This window comes from Entelurus aequoreus, linkage group LG21 (assembly GCF_033978785.1).
Source record: "Entelurus aequoreus isolate RoL-2023_Sb linkage group LG21, RoL_Eaeq_v1.1, whole genome shotgun sequence".
In the NCBI taxonomy this organism is placed as follows: domain Eukaryota; kingdom Metazoa; phylum Chordata; class Actinopteri; order Syngnathiformes; family Syngnathidae; genus Entelurus; species Entelurus aequoreus.
The window spans coordinates 44,953,684-44,976,228 of record NC_084751.1 but is presented as its reverse complement, the minus strand read 5'-3'; the positions used below and the strand labels follow the sequence as shown (position 1 = coordinate 44,976,228).

The following is a 22,545-nucleotide window of genomic DNA, read 5'->3' as shown; positions in this document are numbered from 1 at the left end:
TATCTGTATTTACAATCAGCAACGATTTTAAATGTATTGTTACCCAACTAGCACGACTGCTGCAATTGGTCCTCATGGTACCACGTGGTACACATATCCAAGCGATGATTGGTCAGTCATACCGGACGTCCGAGCCATCATTGGTTGAATTTCCCGGTCTTCTAACGGTCAGGTTGCTGCTTTGCTTCTCAAAACCGTTACTTCGTCAAATTAACAATCAGACGACAAAGAACACGGAGCTGAGATTACCAAAAAACTTTTCCTGGTCACTTTTGTGCGATTTGTGTGTGAGGACTCTTTAGTTGTACTTTTGAACGCAGACTGAACGTTGAGCTACATCATTGGAAAGGTAAGTGTGACGTTCCAATTGTTTTTACGACATCAAGTTAACATTTGAACACCGGATACAGTTTATGTATTTATTGTTAATACGTTTTTCAAAATAAAGTACACCGGACGAACAGTTTGGATAGTATTGCTTGGAAGGGCTAAACCATTTTGTAACGGTTAAACGTTGTGCTGCAGGTACACTGTAAGACAAATACACCTGCAGCAAAAACTAATGGTCGTTACTTTGTCGAACTGATGGTAATTTCTCAGGAAAACTGCTAAAAAATAGTTTAGGTTGGAAAACGGAAATACTTTTCATTATCATAATACTGTAAATGCTATCTAGGGCTTTCTTTTGTTTTTTTCAACGGCTTCCTTTTCTCCAGATTTTGGCGTGCTCTACCGTCCACATTTTTCATCCGATTAAAACCGTTCCAACTTCAAACTGTTCAGCCTATTTGAGAATCGCGGGCTTTCCCTTGACAAATTCCAAAAATTCCCATTTTTCCCAGAATTCCCGGTTTTCCGGGACATTTTTCCCATTCAAAATGAATTGGCCATTCTTCAAACTTCCACCATTTCCAAATTTTTCGACCGATTCAAACCATTCCACCTTCAACACATTCCACCGTCCTGGAAATTCAAACTACCCTTTTTTTTCCAAGTTCAAAAAAGTTCCAGGATTTTCCAGAATTCCTGGTTTTCCAAAGCCCTATTTCCACCCTTTTTTCTGGCGACTACTCCTCCCTCATTTTTCGACCCACTTCAACCGTTCCACCTTCAAAACATTCCTCTCAATTAGGACAAAAAACAAAGTTGTTTTTGAACTGGAAAAATTCCCGGTTTTCCCGAAATTCCAGGAATTCCGTAATACCATTTCTCAATTCAACATGTTACTACTTCAACATTTCTCGACCGATTTTAAAAATTCCAACACCAACCGTTTTAACTCATTCCGATCATTTAAGTTTTCTACCATTTCCCCAAAAATTCCAGAAATTTACCGAAGTTCCCTAATACCATTTACTCCTTCAACATTTCTTGACCGATTTAAACAATTCCAACACCAGCCAATTCAGCTCATTCAGGACATTCATGCTCCTAATCATTTTTTTTTTTAAATCCCGCTTTTCCCAAATTTCCAGGAAGTTCCCATTGAAATGAACGGGACATTTTTCCAAGTTGCACAATTCTTCAACCAATTCAAACCATTCCAACATCAGCACATTCCACTCATCCTGGACATTCAAACTAACACGTTCCCAAGTTCCAAACCAAGTTCCGTTTTTCCTGGAAATTCAAACTCTTCAACATTCAAACCATTCCCACATTCAAACTATTCTTACATTCATTCTACATTCTGTCAGCATTTCAGTTCAACTTCAGCATTGGAGCGTTCACACGCAATTCCTTCAGGAATTGCCTCATCTAGTTAATATATGTGATTCTAACAAATAACATTTACCCGCTTTACTTTAATGAAGTAGTTTTTGTGAGTATTTGTACTTTTTAAAAGTGTTTTTTTTTAATAAAATGTACTTGTACTCCTTTAAAGTGTCTTTAAAGCAGGGGTAGGGAACCTATGGCTCTCGGGCCAGATGTGGCTCTTTTGATGACTGCATCCGGCTCTCAGTTAAATCTTAGCTGACAATGCTTAACACGATAAGTAATGAATAATTCCACTGGTAATCAATCAAGCAATCAATCAATCAATGTTTACTTATATAGCCCTAAATCACGAGTGTCTCAAAGGGCTGCACAAGCCACAACGACAGATCCCACATCAGGGATAATCAGCATAATCACGGTGTTAAAAATAACGTACAAAATATTATGTGTATTTGTATTGAACCGTTTCGGTACGGGGGTTCGGGTTCGGTTCGGAGGTGTACCGAACGAGTTTCCACATGGACATATTAAGTAGCGTAACGCACGTTGTGTAAACAATGCACACCGAGGCACAACACACGGCATGCTAGCAGCTAACGAGCTAGGATAGACTGACCGTACGTCCTCTTTTCACCGGACATGTCCTCTTTTGCGGAGCTGTCAGGGCGGAGTTTCTTAAATGCCTCCGGCATTTTGAGTTAGGGTTGCGTGTATTTTCAATGTATGTTCAGGGTTAAGAAGGGGTTAAAAACAAAACAAATTGTGCAGCAGCAGCATTGGTGAGGGAGGGGCAGAGAGAGAGAGAGAGTTATGATAAACGTGCATGCGTCGCCAGGTTCTGCTTTTTATCCATAGATTTATCACATTAAATTTTTTATTATCTATAGCAGGGGTGTCAAAAGTGTGCCCCGGAGGCCATTTGGGGCCCACAGCTAATGTTTTAAAGGGCCACGGCACATTCTAAAAATACTATTTAAATAAACAAAAACATAACAAAAGTGAAATAAAAAAGCTTCAAGGTTAAATGTCATTTAGAAAAAGTTGCAATGTTGACTAATAAAACAAAGCTGTTTTTTCTTTCTTTCAAACTGTCATTGCTCAAAACATAATATTGAATCAAAATCAATGTTATTATGAATTATTGACCTATCCAAGTTTCCCATTACTTCACATCAAATATTACACTAAGAAAAATATTTTTGGTGGAAGATTTTGCAAATTTGGTAAATAAATAACCCAAAAATGTATATTTTGTTGTTTTCTTACTGTACCAAAAATGAACCGAACCGTGACCTCTAAACCGAGGTACGTACCGAACCGAAATTTTTGTGTACCGTTACACCCCTACAAAATATAAAACATTCTCATACATTTTAATCCATCCATCCATTTTCTACCTCACCTGTTGAAGAAGTTGCATTAATGGGAAGGAGTATTTTATTTATTATTGGTTAGCTTCAGAATAACAATGTTATTAAAAAGAATAAAATACTTATTATACTCTGAAAATGCTGGTCTTACTTAAAAATGCACGCATTTAGTCGTATTCATTGTTAAAAAAAAATATTATATGGCATTCACGGAAATGCATTTTAAAATATTTGTCTTTCCTGGCTCTCTCAGCCAAAAAAGGGGCTTTAAAATGTTGTAATTTGCTACATTTTCCATCTTCTTTACATGTCAAAGAGTACGTTTGACATCAGTTGCTTTTTTACTTTGAGTGGAATACATTTTTTCGAGCTCTACTTTGAGTTGCAGTGAAGTTTCCTGTGGAAAAGAAGTATGCGGCATGACGAGAATGCAAATGATAGTTTGTTGTCTCCTCCGTCCAGGTGATCATGTTCAGCAACAAGGAAGTGGAAAACAGCGTGGTTTCAGCCTCTCTTGAGGTGCTGATCCAACACTTGGATTACTACCCTGATGTAAGTCACATGCACCCTTTGTTTTTTTTTTCTTATTGTGCTTGTCATCCCCCGCTCGTCCTCACCACCCCGTTCTGTGTCCTACACGTTATCAGAAGCCGTACATGTTCAACTTCCTGTTGAGTTCACGCCTCCTCCTGCAGCCGTATGAGCTCATGACACAAGTTTGTCACATGTGTGAGCAGCAGAAGCGTCCTGTAGACCACCTGCTAGATGAGGTCAGTGGATTACACACACACGTACACAATATTGCTGACATGTACCGTATTTTCCGGACCATAGGGCGCACCGGATTATAAGGCGCACTGCCGATGAGCGGGTCTATTCGAGTGTATTTTCTTACAAAAGGCGCATTAAAGGAGTCACATTATTATTTTTTTCTAAACGTAAAAGACTTCCTCTGGTCTACATAACATATAATGTTGGTTCTTTGCTCAAAATGTTGCATAGATGATGTTTTACACATCATCTTCAAGCCGCTTTCTGACAGTCGCTTCAGCATGCGGCGTTTTGTGATGGCGCTAACTGTTTTAATGACATTCAGACTTTACTTCAATCAATAACGGAGCAGCATCTCCTCATCCGTGGCTCACTAGTGCAACAACAACGCCCGAAATGTGTCCCGTGAAAAATACGTCCGACCGGAACTCTCTAATAACTAAAGTTCCTTGGGTGAATAATGTAAAGTCACTACACCGGTATGTTTTAGTGCTTTCATGGTGAGTTTACTGACAGATATAAGTAAGAACTTTACACTACTTTATATTAGAAATGGCAACAGCGGAGGATGAATGTCACATAACAAGAAGATAGAGAAAAAGAAGAAGCTTATCGACTATGGTGTCGGCACGGACTACAAAGGCGGATGTGCGCACATTTTCAGGACTTATGCAGATCCCAAATACAGATCAGCAGGTACCAGTAGGTAAGAGAAGTTGCTTTTGCATAATATTGCGAAACAAAACGCCATATATGTCTTACCTTATACACACACCATAATAATACCGTATGTTGAAGCACAGTATGTCTGACTATAGTAGTTGTAATGCTCCGACAATCCATCAAGCGGTGTGGCTTCATAGCTTACCGAAGTCGTACTAAAACATTTTGATAGAGTTTTGAGCACCGTGTGTAATGTTCTGTATTTTCAATGGAACATATAAAATGTTGGTGCGGAGGATGAATGTCCCATAACAAGAAGATAGAGAAAAATAAGAAGCTTATCGACTACGGCCTACAAAGGCGGACTCGCACAGATTTTCAGGACTTATGCAGATCCCAAATACAGATCAGCAGGTACCAGAAGGTAAGAAAAGTTGTTTTTGCATAATATTGCGAAACAAAACGCCAGGAAATATGTCTTACCTTATACATACACCATAATATTACTCCTATGTTGAAGCATAGTACAATCCATCAAGCGGTGCGGCTTCATTGCTTACCAAAGTCGTACTAAAACATTTTGATAGAATTTTGAGCGCCGCGTGTAATGTTCTATATTTTCAATGGAACATACAAAATGTTGGTGTTGCAGTGTTTCCCATAAACTGCCAAGATACCTGTGGCGGTGGGGGTGTGGCTATGGGCGTGGCCACCATGACATCATCGAGTAATTTGCATAATTTACTACAATGATATGATTTTCTCTAAAAAGGCTCAAAAAATGTGTACTTACTAATTAATAATAACAGTTTTGTTTTAAACGTCCATCCATCCATTTTACAATATAATTACAACACTTTATGTACATATTTATATGCAGATTTGAACAATAAGTTATTCACTGAAATATATTTATTAATTGTGGTTCTTACAAAAAATATATCTTATAAAATATAAAAGCTAAAATGTCTCTTAAAGCTCTGCCCCTTTAATTAGTGCATACTAAATAATTTAACTTTAGCCTACTACTACAACCATATTATTTACCAGCAACATAAAGTGAAACAGAGGCAGAGGTGTCCTGCCACAGTCAGTAACAAATAAACAGAAAACAGTAGTGGTCTAATACAAATAAGGCAAAAAGAGAAGTATCCTACACTTCTCTTTTGTAAAGTAAATCTGAACAGCCGATATGGGCATCTACATCAACTATATGATTTGCCTGAGAAGCTGGACAGGACAAAAAAAATGTATTTATTTATTTTTTATTTGTGGCGGACGTAATTCTTTCGTGGCGGGCCGCCACAAATAAATGAATGTGTGGGAAACACTGTGTTGTTTACTTGAGTCATATTGCGGTGCACACGTATCTCTTATGTGTGACTGCCATCTACTGGTCACACTTATCATTTCACCATGTACCAAATAAAATAGCTTCAACCAAAATTATTCCGTACATTAGGCGCGCCGGGTTATAAGGCTATAAAATGAAAGGATTTTAAGAAGGGAGTCCAAAAAATATGGTACTTTTTTTTTGTCCACGCATTGTTAGCACGTTTACATTTGTGTCCTCACCAACCGTCAAACTGTTTACATGTGATGTTTGTTCAGATACGTTTCTACGAAGTGGCGAAGAAGTTGCTGCACCTGCTGACCGAGTGGACCGAAAAGTTCCCGTATGACTACAAAGATAAGCGAATGATGCGTTGTCTGAGAAACATGACGCACGACCTGGCCGGCGAGGACGAGGTTAGTGTCACATTTTCGGCACACGTCAAACCTTCGGAAACAATCTGATGAGTATCTAGCACGTATTTGCCAATTTGTTCAGCACTTTAAAGGCCTACTGAAACCTACTACTACCGACCACGCAGTCTGATAGTTTATATATCAATGATGAAATCTTAACATTGCAACACATGCCAATACGGCCGGGTTAACTTATAAAGTGACTTTTAAAACTTCCCGGGAAATATCCGGCTGAAACGTCGCGGTATGATGACGTATGCGCGTGACGAAGTCAGAGTAACGGAAGTTATGGTACCCGTAGAATCCTATACAAAAAGCTCTGTTTTCATTTCATAATTCCACAGTATTCTGGACATCTTTTGCAATTTGTTTAATGAACAATGAAGGCTGCAAAGAAGACAGTTGTAGGTGGGATCGGTGTATTAGCAGCGGACTACAGCAACACAACCAGGAGGACTTTGTTGGAGCGCTAGCCGCGCTAGCCGCCGACCTCACCTTGACTTCCTACGTCTCCGGGCCGCCAAACGCATCGGGTGAAGTCCTTCGTCCTTCTGCCGATCGCTGGAACGCAGGTGAGCACGGGTGTTGATGAGTAGATGAGGGCTGGCTGGCGTAGGTGGAGAGCTAATGTTTTTAGCATAGCTCTGTGAGGTCCCGTTGCTAAGTTGCTAAGTTAGCTTCAATGGCGTCGTTAGCACAGCATTGTTAACCTTCGCCAGCCTGGAAAGCATTAACCGTGTGTTTACATGTCCACGGTTTAATAGTATTGTTGATTTTCTATCTATCCTTCCTTCTATCCTTTATTTTTTTGTTTCTATACGCAGTTAAAGCACGATGCTATCACGTTAGCTCGTAGCTAAAGCATTTCGCCGATGTATTGTCGTGGAGATAAAAGGCACTGAATGTCCATTTTGCGTTCTCGACTCTCATTTTCAAGAGGATATAGTATCCGAGGTGGTTTAAAATACAAATCCGTGATCCACAATAAAAAAAGGAGAGTGTGGAATCCAATGAGCCAGCTTGTACCTAAGTTACGGTCAGAGCGAAAAAAGATACGTCCATCACTGCCTCTCAAGTCCTTCACTGTAACGTTCCTCATCTACGAATCTTTCATCCTCGCTGAAATTAATGGGGTAATCATCACTTTCTCTGTCCGAATCTCTCTCGCTCCATTGTAAACAACGGGGAATTGTGAGGAATACTAGCTCCTGTGACGTCACGCTACTTCCGCTACAGGCAAGGCTTTTTTTTATCAGCGAGCAAAAGTTGCGAACTTTATCGTCGATTTTCTCTATTAAATCCTTTCAGCAAAAATATGGCAATATCGCGAAATGATCAAGTATGACACATAGAATGGATCTGCTATTCCCGTTTAAATTAAAACAAATCATTTCAGTAGGCCTCTAATACAAAAAACTATCTTTTAGTCCACTAAATCACTGCTTTCTATCCAGGAGATGGCACGTGCATGCCTTTTTAGCCCTTTAAATTGCCTGATGGTTCTTTCAGTTCAGAGATAGCTTCTCTGGCATTAATTCCGTCAGTCTACCCCAGGGCAGCTGTGGCTATGAAAGTAGCTTACCACCACCAGGTGTGAATGAATGATGGGTTCTACATGTAAAGCGACTTTGGGTATTTAGAAAAGCGCTATATAAATCGCAGGTATTATTAATTCCTCTGTTGGCCCAGAGTCGTGTATAAAGAGAGTATGGACGACTAAACAACAGGAGCCATCATTGCTACCAATGACGTGTGCAGGCTGTGCCCAGATGCATGCAATTGCTGTCGTCTTGAAGTTTTTCAGACGAAAACAACCAAAATAATAAGTCTATATATACAAAACCCAAAAGCAGTGATGTTGGCACGTTGTGTAAATGGTAAATAAAAACAGAATACAAAGATTTGCAAATCCTTTTCAACTTATATTCAATTGAATAGACTGCAAAGAAAAGATATTTAAAGGCCTACTGAAATGAGATTTTCTTATTTAAACGGGAATAGCAGGTCCATTCTATGTGTCATACTTGATCATTTCGCGATATTGCCATATTTTTGCTGAAAGGATTTAGTAGAGAACATCGACGATAAAGTTCGCAACTTTTGGTCGCTGATAAAAAAAAAGCCTTGCCTGTACCGGAAGTAGCGTGACGTCACAGGTTGTGGAGCTCCTCACATCTGCACATTGTTTACAATCATGGCCACCAGCAGCGAGAGCGATTCGGACCGAGAAAGCGACAATTTCCCCATTAATTTGAGCGAGGACGAAAGATTTGTGGATGAGGAAAGTGAGAGTGATAGGGAAGATGCTGTGAGAGGCGAGTGGGACCTGAGCTGGGAATGACTAAAACAGTAAATAAACACAAGACATATATATACTCTATTAGCCACTGTCGTAGAATTTCTGACCTTTTGACCTATATTTCTTGTCTTTTAAGAATGTCCGCTCATTTTCAATTCTCTTGTATTTTGTGCCATTGAATGGACCAGTGGTGGGACAAAAGTGAATATTAAGTCGTGCCAACCTCTTCTACAGAATGTGTTGACTGTCTAAAGGATTCGAGTTGTTATGGAACAGATAGGAAAAACAACAAGACATTGACGCAAGACACACAAGAGACATATAAAAAATGGCAGAAGACCGGAACTCGACAGTGATTTTGGCTTGTGTGTGTCTTGTTTGCTCCGGAGTAACATGTGGTCTGTCTGCACGGCCAACTTAATTCAACCTGCACTTCTGATAATGGGTAAATAAATTTGTTGTACTAAACTACTTTTGTTGCCTGTTTAAGCTTCGGACAATCCACTACACCACAACACAACCAGGCTTATATTTAATATGCCACAAATTAATCCCGCATAACAAACACCTCCCCCCTCCCGTCCATATAACCCGCCAATACAAATCAAACACCCGCACAACACACTCAATCCCACAGCCCAAAGTACCGTTCACCTCCGCAAAGTTCATACAGCACATATATTTCCTCAAAGTTACGTACGTGACATGCACATAGCGGCACGCACGTACGGGCAAGCGATCAAATGTTTGGAAGCCGCAGCTGCGTACTCACGGTAGCGCGTATCCAACTCAAAGTCCTCCTGGTAAGAGTCTCTGTCTTCCCAGTTCTCCACAGGCCAATGGTAAAGCTTGACTGTCATATTTCGGGAATGTAAACAATGAAACACCGGCTACGTGTTTGTGTTGCTGCAGCCGGCCGCTAATACACCGCTTCCCACCTACAGCTTTCTTCTTTGCTGTCTTCATTGTTCATTAAACAAATTGCAAAAGACTCACCAACACAGATGTCCAGAATACTGTGGAATTTTGCGATGAAAACAGACGACTTAATAGCTGGCCACAATGCTGTCCCAAAATGTCCGCTACAATCCGTGACGTCACGCGCAAACGTCATCATACCGAGACGTTTTCAGCAGGATATTTCGCGGGAAATTTAAAATTGCACTTTAGTAATCTAACCCGACCGTATTGGCATGTGTTGCAATGTTAAGATTTCATCATTGATATATAAACTATCAGACTGCGTGGTCGGTAGTAGTGGCTTTCAGTAGGCCTTTAACGTTCGAACTGGAAAACGTTGTTATTTTTTGCAAATATTAGCTCATTTGGAATTTGATGCCTGCAATATGTTTCAAAAAAGCTGGCGCAAGTGGCAAAAAAGACTGAGAAAGTTGAGGAATGCTCATCAGACACTTATTTGGAACATCCCGCAGGTGAACAGGCTAACTGGGAACAGGTGGGTGCCATGATTGGGTATAAAAGCAGCTTCCATGAAATGCTCAGTCATTCACAAACAAGGACGGGGCGAGGGTCACCACTTTGTCAACAAATGCGTGTGCAAATTGTCGAGCAGTTTGAGAACAACATTTCTCAACCAGCTATTGCAAGGAATTTAGGGATTCCACCATCTACGGTCTATAATATCATCAAAAGGTTCAGAGCATCTGGAGAAATCACTGCACGTAAGCCATGATATTACTGACCTTCGATCTCTCAGGCGGTACTGCATCAAAAAGCGACATCAGTGTGTGAAGGATATCACCACATTGGCTCAGGAACACTTCAGAAAACCACTGTCAGTAACTACAGCTGGTCGCTACATCTGTAAGTGCAAGTAAAAACTCTCCTATGCAAAGCGAAAGCCATTTATCAACAACACCCAGAAACGCCGCCGGCTTCGCTGGGCCCGAGCTCATCTAAGATGGACTGATGCAAAGTGGAAAAGTGTTTTGTGGACTGACGAGTGCACATTTCAAATTGTTTTTGCAAACCGTGAGCGTCGTGTCCTCCGGAACAAAGAGGGAAATATTCTATATGTTTTTTCACTTCATTTTCTTCACCAGTATTCATGGCGAGACATGATGGAAACGACCCGGCGTCTTACCAAACGCCTGTCAGCACTTGACCTGTATGAAGAAGCTGCACTGAACCTGGCAGCCAAGCCAAATGGCATCCTCAGTGTGTGCCATGACCCGGTCATCCTCGCCCAGCAGCTCACACACATTGAACTGGTAAGCACCAATTTGTTATTTGTATTGTTTTGGGGGGGAGATTCATAGTATCACATTAAACTTCACAGTGTATACAGTTGTATAATAACCACACTTTTTAACTGGAGTAAATATGAGAATGTGGGTAACAAAAACAACTTTGAAATATTGTTCATGTTTTTCTTGTTAATAATTGTGTGAATGCTACAAAGCATTCACACATGTTTTTTTTATTATTCTTCTTCTTCTTCTCCAGATTTTGGCGCGCTCTACCTTACACTTTTTCCGTCCGATTCAAACCGTTCCAACTTCAAACTGTTCAGCCTATTCGGGAAACGCGGGCTTTCCCTCGACAAATTCCAAAAATTCCCAGATTTCCCAGAATTCCAGCTTTTCCGGGACATTTTTCCCGTTCAAAATAAATTGGCCATTTTTCAAAGTTTCACCATTTCCACATTTTTCAACCGATTCAAAATATTCCACTTTCAACACATTCCACTCATCCTGGACATTCAAACTACCCTTTTTCCAAGTTCAAAACAGTTCCAGGATTTTCCAGAATTCCTGGTTTTCCAAAGACCTATTTCCACCCTTTTTTCTGGCGACTACTCCGTTCCACATTTTTCAACCCACTTTAACCATTCCACTGTCCAAACATTCCTCTTAATCAGGACAAAAACCTACATTGTTTTTTTAACTGGAAAAATGACCAGTTTTTCAGAAATTCCAGGAATTCCATAATACCATTCCCCATTTTACTACTTCAACATTTCTGACCGATTTGAAAAATTCCAACACCAACCACTTCAACTCATTCAGAACATACAAGTAATTTCACATTTTCCAAAAAATTCCCCGCTTTTCCCGAAATTCCTAAATTTCCATAAAATTCCCATTCAAAATGAATTGGCCATTTTTCAAACTTCCACCATTTCCCCATTCTTCAACCGATTCAAACCATTTCACCTTCAACATATTCCACTCATTCTGGACATTCAAACTATCAATTTTACAAGTTCAAAAAAATTCCAGGAATCCCCATAATTCCCTTTTTTTCAAAATCTTTTTTGACCCTTTTTTCTGGCAACTACTCCATTCCACATTTTTCAACCCACTTTAACCGTTCCACTGTCCAAACATTCCTCTTAATCAGGACAAAAAACGACATTGTTTTTTGAACTGGAAAAATTACCAGTTTTCCAGAAATTCCAGGAATTCCATAATACCATTCCTCAATTAAAAATGTTACTACTTTAATATTTCTCGACCGATTTGAAAAATTCCAACACCAACCATTTCAACTCATTCAGAACATTCAAGTCTTTTCAAATTTTCCAAAAAATGTTCCGCTTTTCCTGAAATTCCCAAATATCCATAAAATTCCCATTCAAAATGTATTGGCCATTTTTCAAACTTCCACCATTTCCACATTCTTCAACCGATTCAAACCAATTCACCTTCAACATATTCCACTCATCCTGGACATTCAAACTATCAATTTTACAAGTTCAAAAAAATTCCTGGAATCCCCAGAATTCCCTTTTTTGACTCTTTTTTCTGGCAACTATTCCTTCCACATTTTTCAACCCGTTTTAACCATTCCACTGTCCAAACATTCCTCTTAATCAGGACAAAAACATTCAAACTATCAATTTTACAAGTTCAAAAAAATTCCAGGAATCCCCATAATTCTCTTTTTTTCAAACTCTTTTTTGACCCTTTTTTCTGGCAACTCCTCCATTCCACATTTTTCAACCCACTTTAACCGTTCCACCGTCCAAATATTCCTATTAATCAGGACAAAAAAACTCAATTGTTTTTTGAACTGGAAAAATTCCCAGTTTTCCCAGAAATTCCAGGAATTCCATAATACCATTTGTCAATTAAAAATGTTACTACTTCAACATTTCTCGACCGATTTGAAAAATTCCAGCACCAACCATTTCAACTCATTCAGAACATTCAAGTCTTTTCACATTTTCCAAAAAAAATTTCCTGCTTTTCCCGAAATTTCAAATTTCCATAAAATTCCCATTGAAATGAATGGGACATTTTTCAAAGTTCCACCATTTCCACATTTTTCAACCTATTCAAACCATTCTACCTTCAACATATTCCACTCATCCTGGACATTCAAACTATCATTTTTACAAGTTCAAAAAAATTCCAGGAATCCCCAGAATTCCCTTTTTTGACGCTTTTTTCTGGCAACTATTCCTTCCACATTTTTCAACCCGTTTTAACCGTTCCACTGTCCAAACAATCCTCTTAATCAGGACAAAAACCTACATCGTTTTTTGAACTGGAAAAATTACCAGTTTTTCAGAAATTCCAGGAATTCCATAATACCATTCCTTAATTAAAAATGTTACTACTTTAATATTTCTCGACCGATTTGAAAAATTCCAACACCAACCATTTCAACTCATTCAGAACATTCAAGTCTTTTCACATTTTCCCAAAAAAATTCCCCGCTTTTCCCGAAATTCCCAAATTTCCCTAAAATTCCCATTCAAAATGTATTGGCCATTTTTCAAACTTCCACCATTTCCACATTTTTCAACCTATTCAAACCATTCTACCTTCAACATATTCCACCCATCCTGGACATTCAAACTATCATTTTGTACAAGTTCAAAAAAATTCCAGGAATCCCCCAGAATTCCCTTTTTTTAAAACCCTTTTTTGACCTTTTTTTCTGGCAACGACTCCTTCCACATTTTTCAACCCACTTGAACCGTTCCACCGTCCAAACATTCCTCTTAATCAGGACAAAAAACTCAATTGTTTTTTCAACTGGAAAATTTCCCAGTTTTTCATAAATTTCATAATACCATTTCTCAATTAAAAATGTTACTACCGTATTTTCTGCACTATAAGGCGCACCGGATTGTAAGGCGCACCTTCAATGAATGGCCTATTTTAAAACTTTGTTCATATATAAGGCGCACCGCATTATAAGGTGCATAGAATAGACGCTACAGTAGAGGCTGTAGTTGCGAGACCTGTTGTGGCTCAATATTGGTCCATATATAAGGCGCACCACGTTATAAGGTGCATAGAATAGACGCTACAGTAGAGGCTGTAGTTGCGAGACCTGTTGTGGCTCAATATTGGTCCATATATAAGGCGCACCGCATTATAATTTGCATAGAATAGATGCTACAGTAGAGGCTGTAGTTGCGAGACCTGTTGTGGCTCAATATTGGTCCATATATAAGGCGCACCACATTATAAGGTGCATAGAATAGACGCTACAGTAGAGGCTGTAGTTGCGAGACCTGTTGTGGCTCAATATTGGTCCATGTATAAGGCGCACCGCATTATAAGGTGCATAGAATAGATGCTACAGTAGAGGCTGTAGTTGCGAGACCTGTTGTGCGGAAAATACGGTACTTCAACATTTCTCGACCGATTTGAATAATTCTAACACCAACCATTTCAACTCATTCAGAACAGTCAGGTCTTTTCCAAACAATTCCCCGCTTTTCCCGAAATTCCCAAATTTCCATAAAATTCCCATTAAAACGAATGGGACATTTTTCAAAATTCCACAATTCCCACATTTTTCATCCGATTCAAACCGTTCCAACTTCAAAATATTCAGCCTGTACAAAACTGTGTGCTCTTTCTCGACAATTTTTTTTTTAAACTCCCAGATTCCCAAGAATTCCCAGTTTTCAGGGACATTTTCCCCATTCAAAATGAATTGTCCATTTTTTTCAACTTCCACAAGCTGCACATTCTTCAGCCGATTCAAACCTTCAACACATTCAATTCATCCAACTAACACTTTCCCAAGTTCCAAACCAAATGCCGTTTTTTTCCTGGATATTCAAACTGTCCAACATTCAAACTATTCTTACATTCATACTACATTCTGTCAGCATTTCAGTTCAACTTCAGCATTGGAGCATTCACACGCAATCCCTTCAGGAATTGCCTCATCCAGTTGGTTAATTATTTTATTTTGTTCTTCCCCTCACAGGACAAGATGAGTTTTATTGGGCCTGAGGAATTCCTCCAGCCATTCGCCAGGAAGGCACCCAAGGTAGGTGTGCAGTGACTGTTATGTATTACGTCTCTGTGCGTCCGCACTTAATAGGACATTACAACCACGCGTGACTTCAATCATATTGACTTACGTGTGTTATTCTCAACAGCAACAACGGTGGTGGCGTGGGACACCCTGCCATCCTAAAGCAGTCTTTACAAAAAGGCGGGCTCCGGTCTAAGTCCTCCATCCGAAACAAAAATACACCAAGATTTGAACTGACTCAGCATGGGATGATGTTCACATTGACATGTTGGTGGTTGCAATACTTTCCCTCACAAACTAACAACAGCTAAGAGCAATAGTTGTTATTTACAGTATTATCGTGGTCACCTGGGTTAAAGGACCTCCAGATGAGCTTAATTTCACTAACAAGATCTCCATATGTACTTTGCACCAGAAAATTATTCTGACAGTAACATATGACCTAGTAGTGTTGTACGGTATATTATTATTTTATAATATATATTATATTATAAATTATATTATTTTTTACAGGCATGACGGTGCGTCGATACGTCGTGACATTGCTGGTTTTACGAGCAGAGGAGCATGTTCGGCAGCGCGCACACACAGAGTACTTACAAGCAGACACAGTGTTTAGACAAAAAAGGGAGAATGGACGCATTTTGGCTTAAAAAGTAAAGATAAAGGTGAAGTTATAACACTGAAACGCCCTCAGGAAGAGGTGCTTTAAGACATGGCTAGCTTGTTAGCAGCTAATGTCCATCCGCAGCTACTTCTAAATCACTAATCCTCGCCTCCATGGCGACAAATAAAGTGAGTTTCTTACAAGTAACATTATCACTGCAGGACGAGGAATAGCTAAACATGCTTCACTACACACCGTAGGAGGATACAATAGCTCACCGGCGTCACAATGTAAACAAACGCAATGGGTGGATCTACACATGACATCCACTGTAATGATACCAAGTACAGAAGCGTATCTAGTCGATACTACTATATTTTTTAGCATCACAAAATTATTTTTCCTTTTAAAAAAAAAATGCATATTATGTTTATAAACTCAGGAAATATGTCCAATGTATGATCCTGTAACTACTTGGTATCGGATCGATACCTAAATGTGTGGTATCATCCAAAACTAAAGTATCAAAGAAGAGAAGAATAAGTGATTATTACTTTTTAACAGAAGTGTAGATAAAACATGTTGAAACAGAAAATAAGCAGATATTAACAGTAAATGAACAAGTGGATTAATAATATTTTTTTACAGATTGTCCTTTATAATGTGTACAAAATAATAGGTGTATAAATGACACAATATGTTACTGCACACTAATTAGGAGTCTTTGTTTGTTTACTTACTACTAAAAGACAAGTTGTCTAGTATGTTCACTATTTTATTTAAGGACTAAATTACAATAATAAACACATGTTTCATGTACACTAAGATTTTTTGTTAAAATAAAGACAATAATGCCATTTTTTTGTGGTGCCCTTTATTTAGAAAAGTATCGAAATACCTTTTGGTACCGGTACCAAAATATTGGTATGGAGACAACACTATTAGAAAGTGAGTTGAATATTGTGATGATAACGTGTGTGTTCTTACAGACTCTGATAGTGGATGTTATAGGTCACACATACATCAATCAATCAATCAATCAATGTTTATTTATGTAGCCCTAAATCACAATTGTCTCAAAGGGCTGCACAATGACCCTTGACCCTTTTTTCTCCCTCTTTAACATGCTTTCAGGCTAAAGGTCAGAGCAGCAGAGTTGAGTCGTACATGGAGTGGTTCCACACACTAAGTTCCCTTGTGGCCACTGAGATCTCTATGGTAGGTTCACTCAGTACTGTCACAGGTGTATTTTGCAGACATTTCATAGAGTTCCTGCATGTTGTTGTGGAGTCTCACACTCCTGTTCTTGCATTGCAGCCAATGAAGAAGAAACAGCGAGTGAAGGTGGCAGAGTTCTTCATGGACGTGGCTCAGCAGTGTTTGGACATCGGCAACTTTAACTCCCTAATGGCTATCATTGGTGAGTATTTTTTTATCCTCAACTCTGCGGCTTTTTTTTCGAGACAGCAAGCTAACATTACTAGAGATGTCCAATAATGGCTTTTTTACCGATATCTAGGGATGATGTTTGATAAGAAATGATCGAGTTCGAGCCTATTATCGAATCCTCTTATCGAACCGATTCCTTATCGATTCTCTTATGGAGTCCAGATAGGTTGTTGTATATGGAAAAAAACACACAATATTTGGTTTAACAAAAGCTCACTTTTAGTATATAAGAAAACAATTTAATCTAATAAATAAATAAATATTGACTTTTACCCCCCTAAAAAAATAAAATAAAATAAATAAATATTGACTGTTGTTACCCAAAGTATATTAAGTGGGATTTTTCAGAAAAACAAATATATACAGTAACACAAAAACAACGTGTCTCTGTGATCACTATAGGTGTATAAATAATAATATAGTGTTAAATAAAATCAGTCCCTTGGGCACAAAACTGAAAATAATACAGCTCTCCAAAAAGTGCACTTCTGCTGCTATTGGAACATAACTGTTTGTTATGATGCTTTGACATTTTTTGCACTTTATTTCTTTATTGAAAGAAAATTCTATGAAGAGAAAAGTTATTTGCAAATGTGGTTACAATGCTAAAAAATGAAAAGTTAAAGCTAAAAAAAGAAATACACTTTATTGAGTTAACATTATTTCTTTATAGGGGGAAAGATGTTATGAGCTAGGGAATATAACAACTACACTACCCAGCATGCAACGGGAGTGACGAGCATGCGCGGTAGCCCCGAAAAGTGTTGCATATCGTCACCCGGCAGCTAAGAATGAGGTTATGAGCACGCTGTGAAAGTAAACGTCAAGAACTCAGCCAACCCGCCTCGTCTGCATTATTTATAATTAGACAGACAACACATATACAGTGTGATTTTGTTTTGTTTACAAGGAAAGAAAAACAACAGTTAAAAAAGGGAGATATGTTGTATATATATGTATGTGCTGCAGTGTTGTATATATATGTATGTGCTGCGGTTGTTTTAAGAACGTTGCGACAGCTGCCTTAAAGGAGGTGCGTTGCTAGCCTGGTTGCTATGTTTCAGGTTGGTCGTAAAAGTGTTCTTCATGTGTTTGCTCAAATCTCTCAGTAAAGTTATTCATTGGATTATACCTTATGTTTTGAACTTTATTACACCTTGGAGCGCTTTTTCCCGTCCATTTTTTTCCTGCTTTCGCTATCTGCGCCTAATGACTGAGCTACGTGACGCCATTTCTTGTGATGTCACACGGAGCATTTCTGGTCGGAACGGGATTCCTTCCGAGGGATTCGAATAAAGAACCAACTCTTTTTCTTTACTATAGTGGTGTCGATAACGGGTACCGGTTCTCAAAAAGGGATTCGAGTCAGAGGATTCTGTTCTTTTCTTATCGAACAACCGGGAAAACCGGTTTCGAGTATCATCCCTACCTATATCCGATATTCCGATATTGTCCAACTCTTAATTGCCGATTCCGATATCAACCGATACCGATATATACAGTGGTGGAATGAACACATTATTATGCCTAATTTTGTTGTGATGCCCCGCTGGATGCATTAAACAATTTAACAAGGTTTTCCAAAATAAATCAACTCAAGTTATGGGGAAAAAAATGCCAACATGGCACTGCCATATTTATTATTCAGGCATGTGATTTTTCCGTCTAAAGTCGGAATTCCGTCTTTTTTAATCTCGGGAAGAAAAAAAAAATTATCTCCCGTTTTTCCGGTTTTTTTTCCAACCCTAAATCAAGATTCGAGACGTAGTTTATATTACGCCGTAGTTGTTTGGTCGATATGTTCCTTGTGACCAATCAGGACATCTGTTATGAATGATGACGTTAAAGGCCTACTGAAATGAATTTTTTTTATTTAAACGGGAATAGCAGATCCATTCTATGTGTCATACTTGATCATTTCGCGATATTGCCATATTTTTGCTGAAAGGATTTAGTAGAGAAAATCGACGATAAAGTTCGCAACTTTTGCTCGCTGATAAAAAAAGCCTTGCCTGTACCGGATGTAGCGTGACGTCACAAGCGGTAGTGCTGCTCACAATTCCCGTTGTTTACAATGGAGCGAGAGAGATTCGGACCGAGAAAGTGATGATTACACCATTAATTTGAGCGAGGATGAAAGATTCATAGATAAGGAACGTTACAGTGAATGACTTGAAAGGCAGTGATGGACGTATCTTTTTTCGCTCTGACTGTAACTTAGGTACAAGCTGGCTCATTGGATTCCACACTTTCTCCTTTTTCTATTGTGGATCACAGATTTGTATTTTAAACCATTTTAGATACTATATCCTCTTGAAAATGAGAGTCGAGAACGCGAAATGGACATTCACAGTGACTGAACATGTAAATACACGATTAATAATTCAGCTTTGCGAAGCTAAAAAAACAGAAGCTAACCTAGCTACGTAGCCAACTTGATAGCAGCAGTCTCAAAGGCAGATAGAAACTAAATTTAAAAAAAACCTGACTGGATGGATAGACAGAAGATCAATAATACTATTAAGCCATGAACATGTAAATACACGATTAATAATATTCCGCTTGGCGAAGCTAAAAAAACAGAAGCTAACCTAGCTGACGTCATTGGGCAGGCAAGCTGTTTATATTGTGGGAAAGCGGATGTGAGAACAGGCTGTCCTCACTCAGGTCCGCATTGAGCTGGAGGGGGCGTGGCCTCTAGCTCCGGCTGAATACCGGGAGTTTGTCGGGAGAACATTTCTGCCGGGAGGTTATCGGGAGAGGCGCTGAATACCGGGAGTCTCCCACTAAAAACGGGAGGGTTGGCAAGTATGACATAAGCTAGCTGAATTCTGATTGGATACAAACTAAAACTAAAAGCAACAGCACGGGAAGGAGCATAATATGACATGAAGAGAATATGAATACTTTTATATGTTTAGGGAAAGTCAATAAAAAAATACTTCTATCTTTAATTATGATCATGATCTCAGGCCAGGATAATATGGGCTTGCACTAAATCTGTGATTCTGTCTTTCAGCTGGAATGAACATGAAATGTGTTTCCAAGATGAAAAATAACTGCAAGAAAGTCTACATTAAAAAGTTTCAACTCCTAGAGGTGAGGAAAAACCACATCAGCAAGTACTAAATGTGGTCTTGGGAGTTCACTATCAGTGCCTTACAGTCTGCTTGCTGGTCTAACCACCTGCGTCCGCTCTCTTCCAGCACCAGATGGACCCGTGCAAGAACTTTGAGAAGTACCGCACCGTGCTGTGCGAGGCTGCTGAGGAGTGCAACCCTGCAGACAGCTTCCTTGACAACATGTTCATACCTTTCTTCAGTCTTCTCATTGAAGACTTCCGCCCTCTGGATATAGACTTTGCCAACATGCGTCGTAAGAACGAACACATTAAGGTTGGTCCACAATTAGAGACACGCACACCTGGATAAATAGCAGGCACGTACAGTCGTGGTCAAAAGTGTACATACACTTGTAAAGAACATCATGTCATGGCTGTCTTGAGTTTCCAATCATTTCTACAACTCTTATTTGTTTGTGATGTAGTGATTGGAGCACATACTTGTTGGGCACAAAAAAACATTCATGAAGTTTGCTTCTTTTATGAATTTATTATGGGTCTACTGAAAATGTGACTAGGGTCAAAAGTATACATACAGCAATGTTAATATTTGCTTACTGTTACGATGGGGTTGCAGCTTACTGCGAGGTTTGTTCTCCCAGGATGCAAACGGACGACTCCGGACAGGACTTGCAGGTAGGAACATGATTTAATGGTAAATTAACACTCAAGGCGGGACAAAACAGAAAACAAACCGACGGAACAAGGTGCCGATCGCACCTGAAGCTAAGGCTACTACTTAGCACAGACTAGAGATCACTAGTAGGGGGTAAGAGACAAAGCAAAACTTACGTAACAGTAGCTTTTTGGGGTTTTTTGGGACATTTAGAAACATTTTTCCTTTTTGGGGGGTTTTGGGACATTTAGAGAAGATGGTCCTTTTTGGGGGGTTTTGGGACATTTAGAGAAGATGGTCCTTTTTGGGGGGTTATGAGACATTTAGAGAAGATGGTCCTTTTAGGGGGTTTTTGGGACATTTAGAGAAGATGGTCCTTTTTGGGGGATTTTGGGACATTTAGAGAAAATGGTCCTTTTTGGGGGGTTTTGGGACATTTAGAGAAGATGGTCCTTTTAGGGGGGTTTTGGGACATTTAGAAAAAATTGTCCTTTTTGGGGGGTTTTGGGACATTTAGAGAAGATGGTCCTTTTTGGGGGGTTATGAGACATTTAGAGAAGATGGTCCTTTTAGGGGGTTTTTGGGACATTTAGAGAAGATGGTCCTTTTTGGGGGGTTTTGGGACATTTAGAAAAAATTGTCCTTTTTGGGGGGTTTCGGGACATTTAGAGAAGATGGTCCTTTTGGGGGGGTTTTGGGACATTTAGAGAAAATGGTCCTTTTTGGGACATTTAGAAAAAATTGTCCTTTTTGGGGGGTTTTGGGACATTTAGAGAAGATGGTCCTATTTTTGGGATCTTTAAGGTAGATTGTCCTACTTGGATTACTTTGGAACCTTTAATTGAATATGGTCCTATGAGGGTTCTTTTGGGACCTGTAGGAGAATATGGTCCTATTTGGGGTCCTTTTGGAACTTTTGGGGCCCATGGTCAGATTTGGGTTTTTTAGGACCTTTGGGAACATAGCCCTACTTGGGGTACTTTGGGATCTTTAAGGGGAAGATTATCCTTTAGGGTTGTTGGGATGGATGGAATTTGATATTTGTGGTATTTTGGGACAGTTAGGGGGAAGATGGTCCCTTTTGGTGAGTTTTGGGACCTTTTGTCTCTTAAGGCCCAAGTTGTTTGTTTATATGCTTTTTTTTTATTTCTCTTTGCTATTTGGGCTTATTGGACCCTAATTAGAATAAAAACTAAGAATCATCTTTTGCTATGATGTACTTAGTCCATAAGTACACAAATGTGTACTTCATGTTTAGTGACATACTAATTCTTATTTTTACACTTTTTTTTTCGAAATTCCATTGTATGTTATACTCTTCTTAGGCCTGGTGTTCCTGGGATTAAAGGCCTCACCTTTTCTCCTCCAAACATATTGCTGGGTATTGTGGCCAAACTGCTCCATTTTTTGTTTCATCTGACCACAGAACTTTCCTCCAGAAGGTCTTATCTTTGTCCATGTGATGTATGTGCTCCAATCACTCTCACAAAAAAACAAGAGTTGTAGAAATGATTGGAAACTCAAGACAGCCATGACATAATGTTATTTACTTTTAACCACGACTGTACATGTACAGTATATACTTTGATTTTACTCTTGCTAAGTGTTTCTTTCTGTCTAGAACCTCTGGGATATTTCAAAGCCGGTCAGTGACTTTGTGCTCTGGCGTCAGGCCATCTGTCCATTCAGCAGAGATGACAATGTCCTCCAGTACGTCATCACAACACCAGTCTTCACCGAAGAAGGTAAGTCAACCTGCTGCCCGCTAACATCTTATTTTATGTTGGATCACAATGAATTAAAATTGTGTTTTGTCTCTGCAGAGCTCCATCGGACCTCTAATGAGAGCAGAGGCAACGTGGAAAAGGACAACCGCCGATCTTTTAAAAGAGCCTTCAAAAGATTCTTTAAACTTCACTAAAATCAATAAAT

The 22,545-nt window shown here is 39.2% G+C and overlaps 1 protein-coding gene across 1 annotated transcript; it reads left to right on the top strand.

The window, feature by feature from the left end:
* Positions 1–144: 144 nt before the first annotated feature.
* LOC133638775 (ras-GEF domain-containing family member 1B-B-like) lies at positions 145–22,545 on the top strand. Its single transcript, XM_062031714.1, has 12 exons — positions 145–349; positions 3,552–3,641; positions 3,737–3,859; positions 6,135–6,272; positions 10,635–10,802; positions 14,770–14,832; positions 16,562–16,645; positions 16,745–16,847; positions 19,896–19,975; positions 20,083–20,271; positions 22,235–22,358; positions 22,437–22,545. Exons 2-12 carry the CDS (start codon positions 3,558–3,560, stop codon positions 22,532–22,534), a joined length of 1,254 nt encoding a protein of 417 aa, XP_061887698.1. The 5' UTR covers positions 145–349; positions 3,552–3,557; the 3' UTR covers positions 22,535–22,545.

Coding starts and splice junctions, on each gene's coding strand:
- LOC133638775 (XM_062031714.1), top strand. CDS start 3,558: ATGTTCAGCAACAAGGAAGTGGAAAACAGCGTGGTTTCAGCCTCTCTT. Junction 10,803..14,769: donor AGCTCACACACATTGAACTG/GTAAGCACCAAT, acceptor TTCCCCTCACAG/GACAAGATGAGTTTTATTGG. Junction 16,646..16,744: donor TGGCCACTGAGATCTCTATG/GTAGGTTCACTC, acceptor CTTGCATTGCAG/CCAATGAAGAAGAAACAGCG.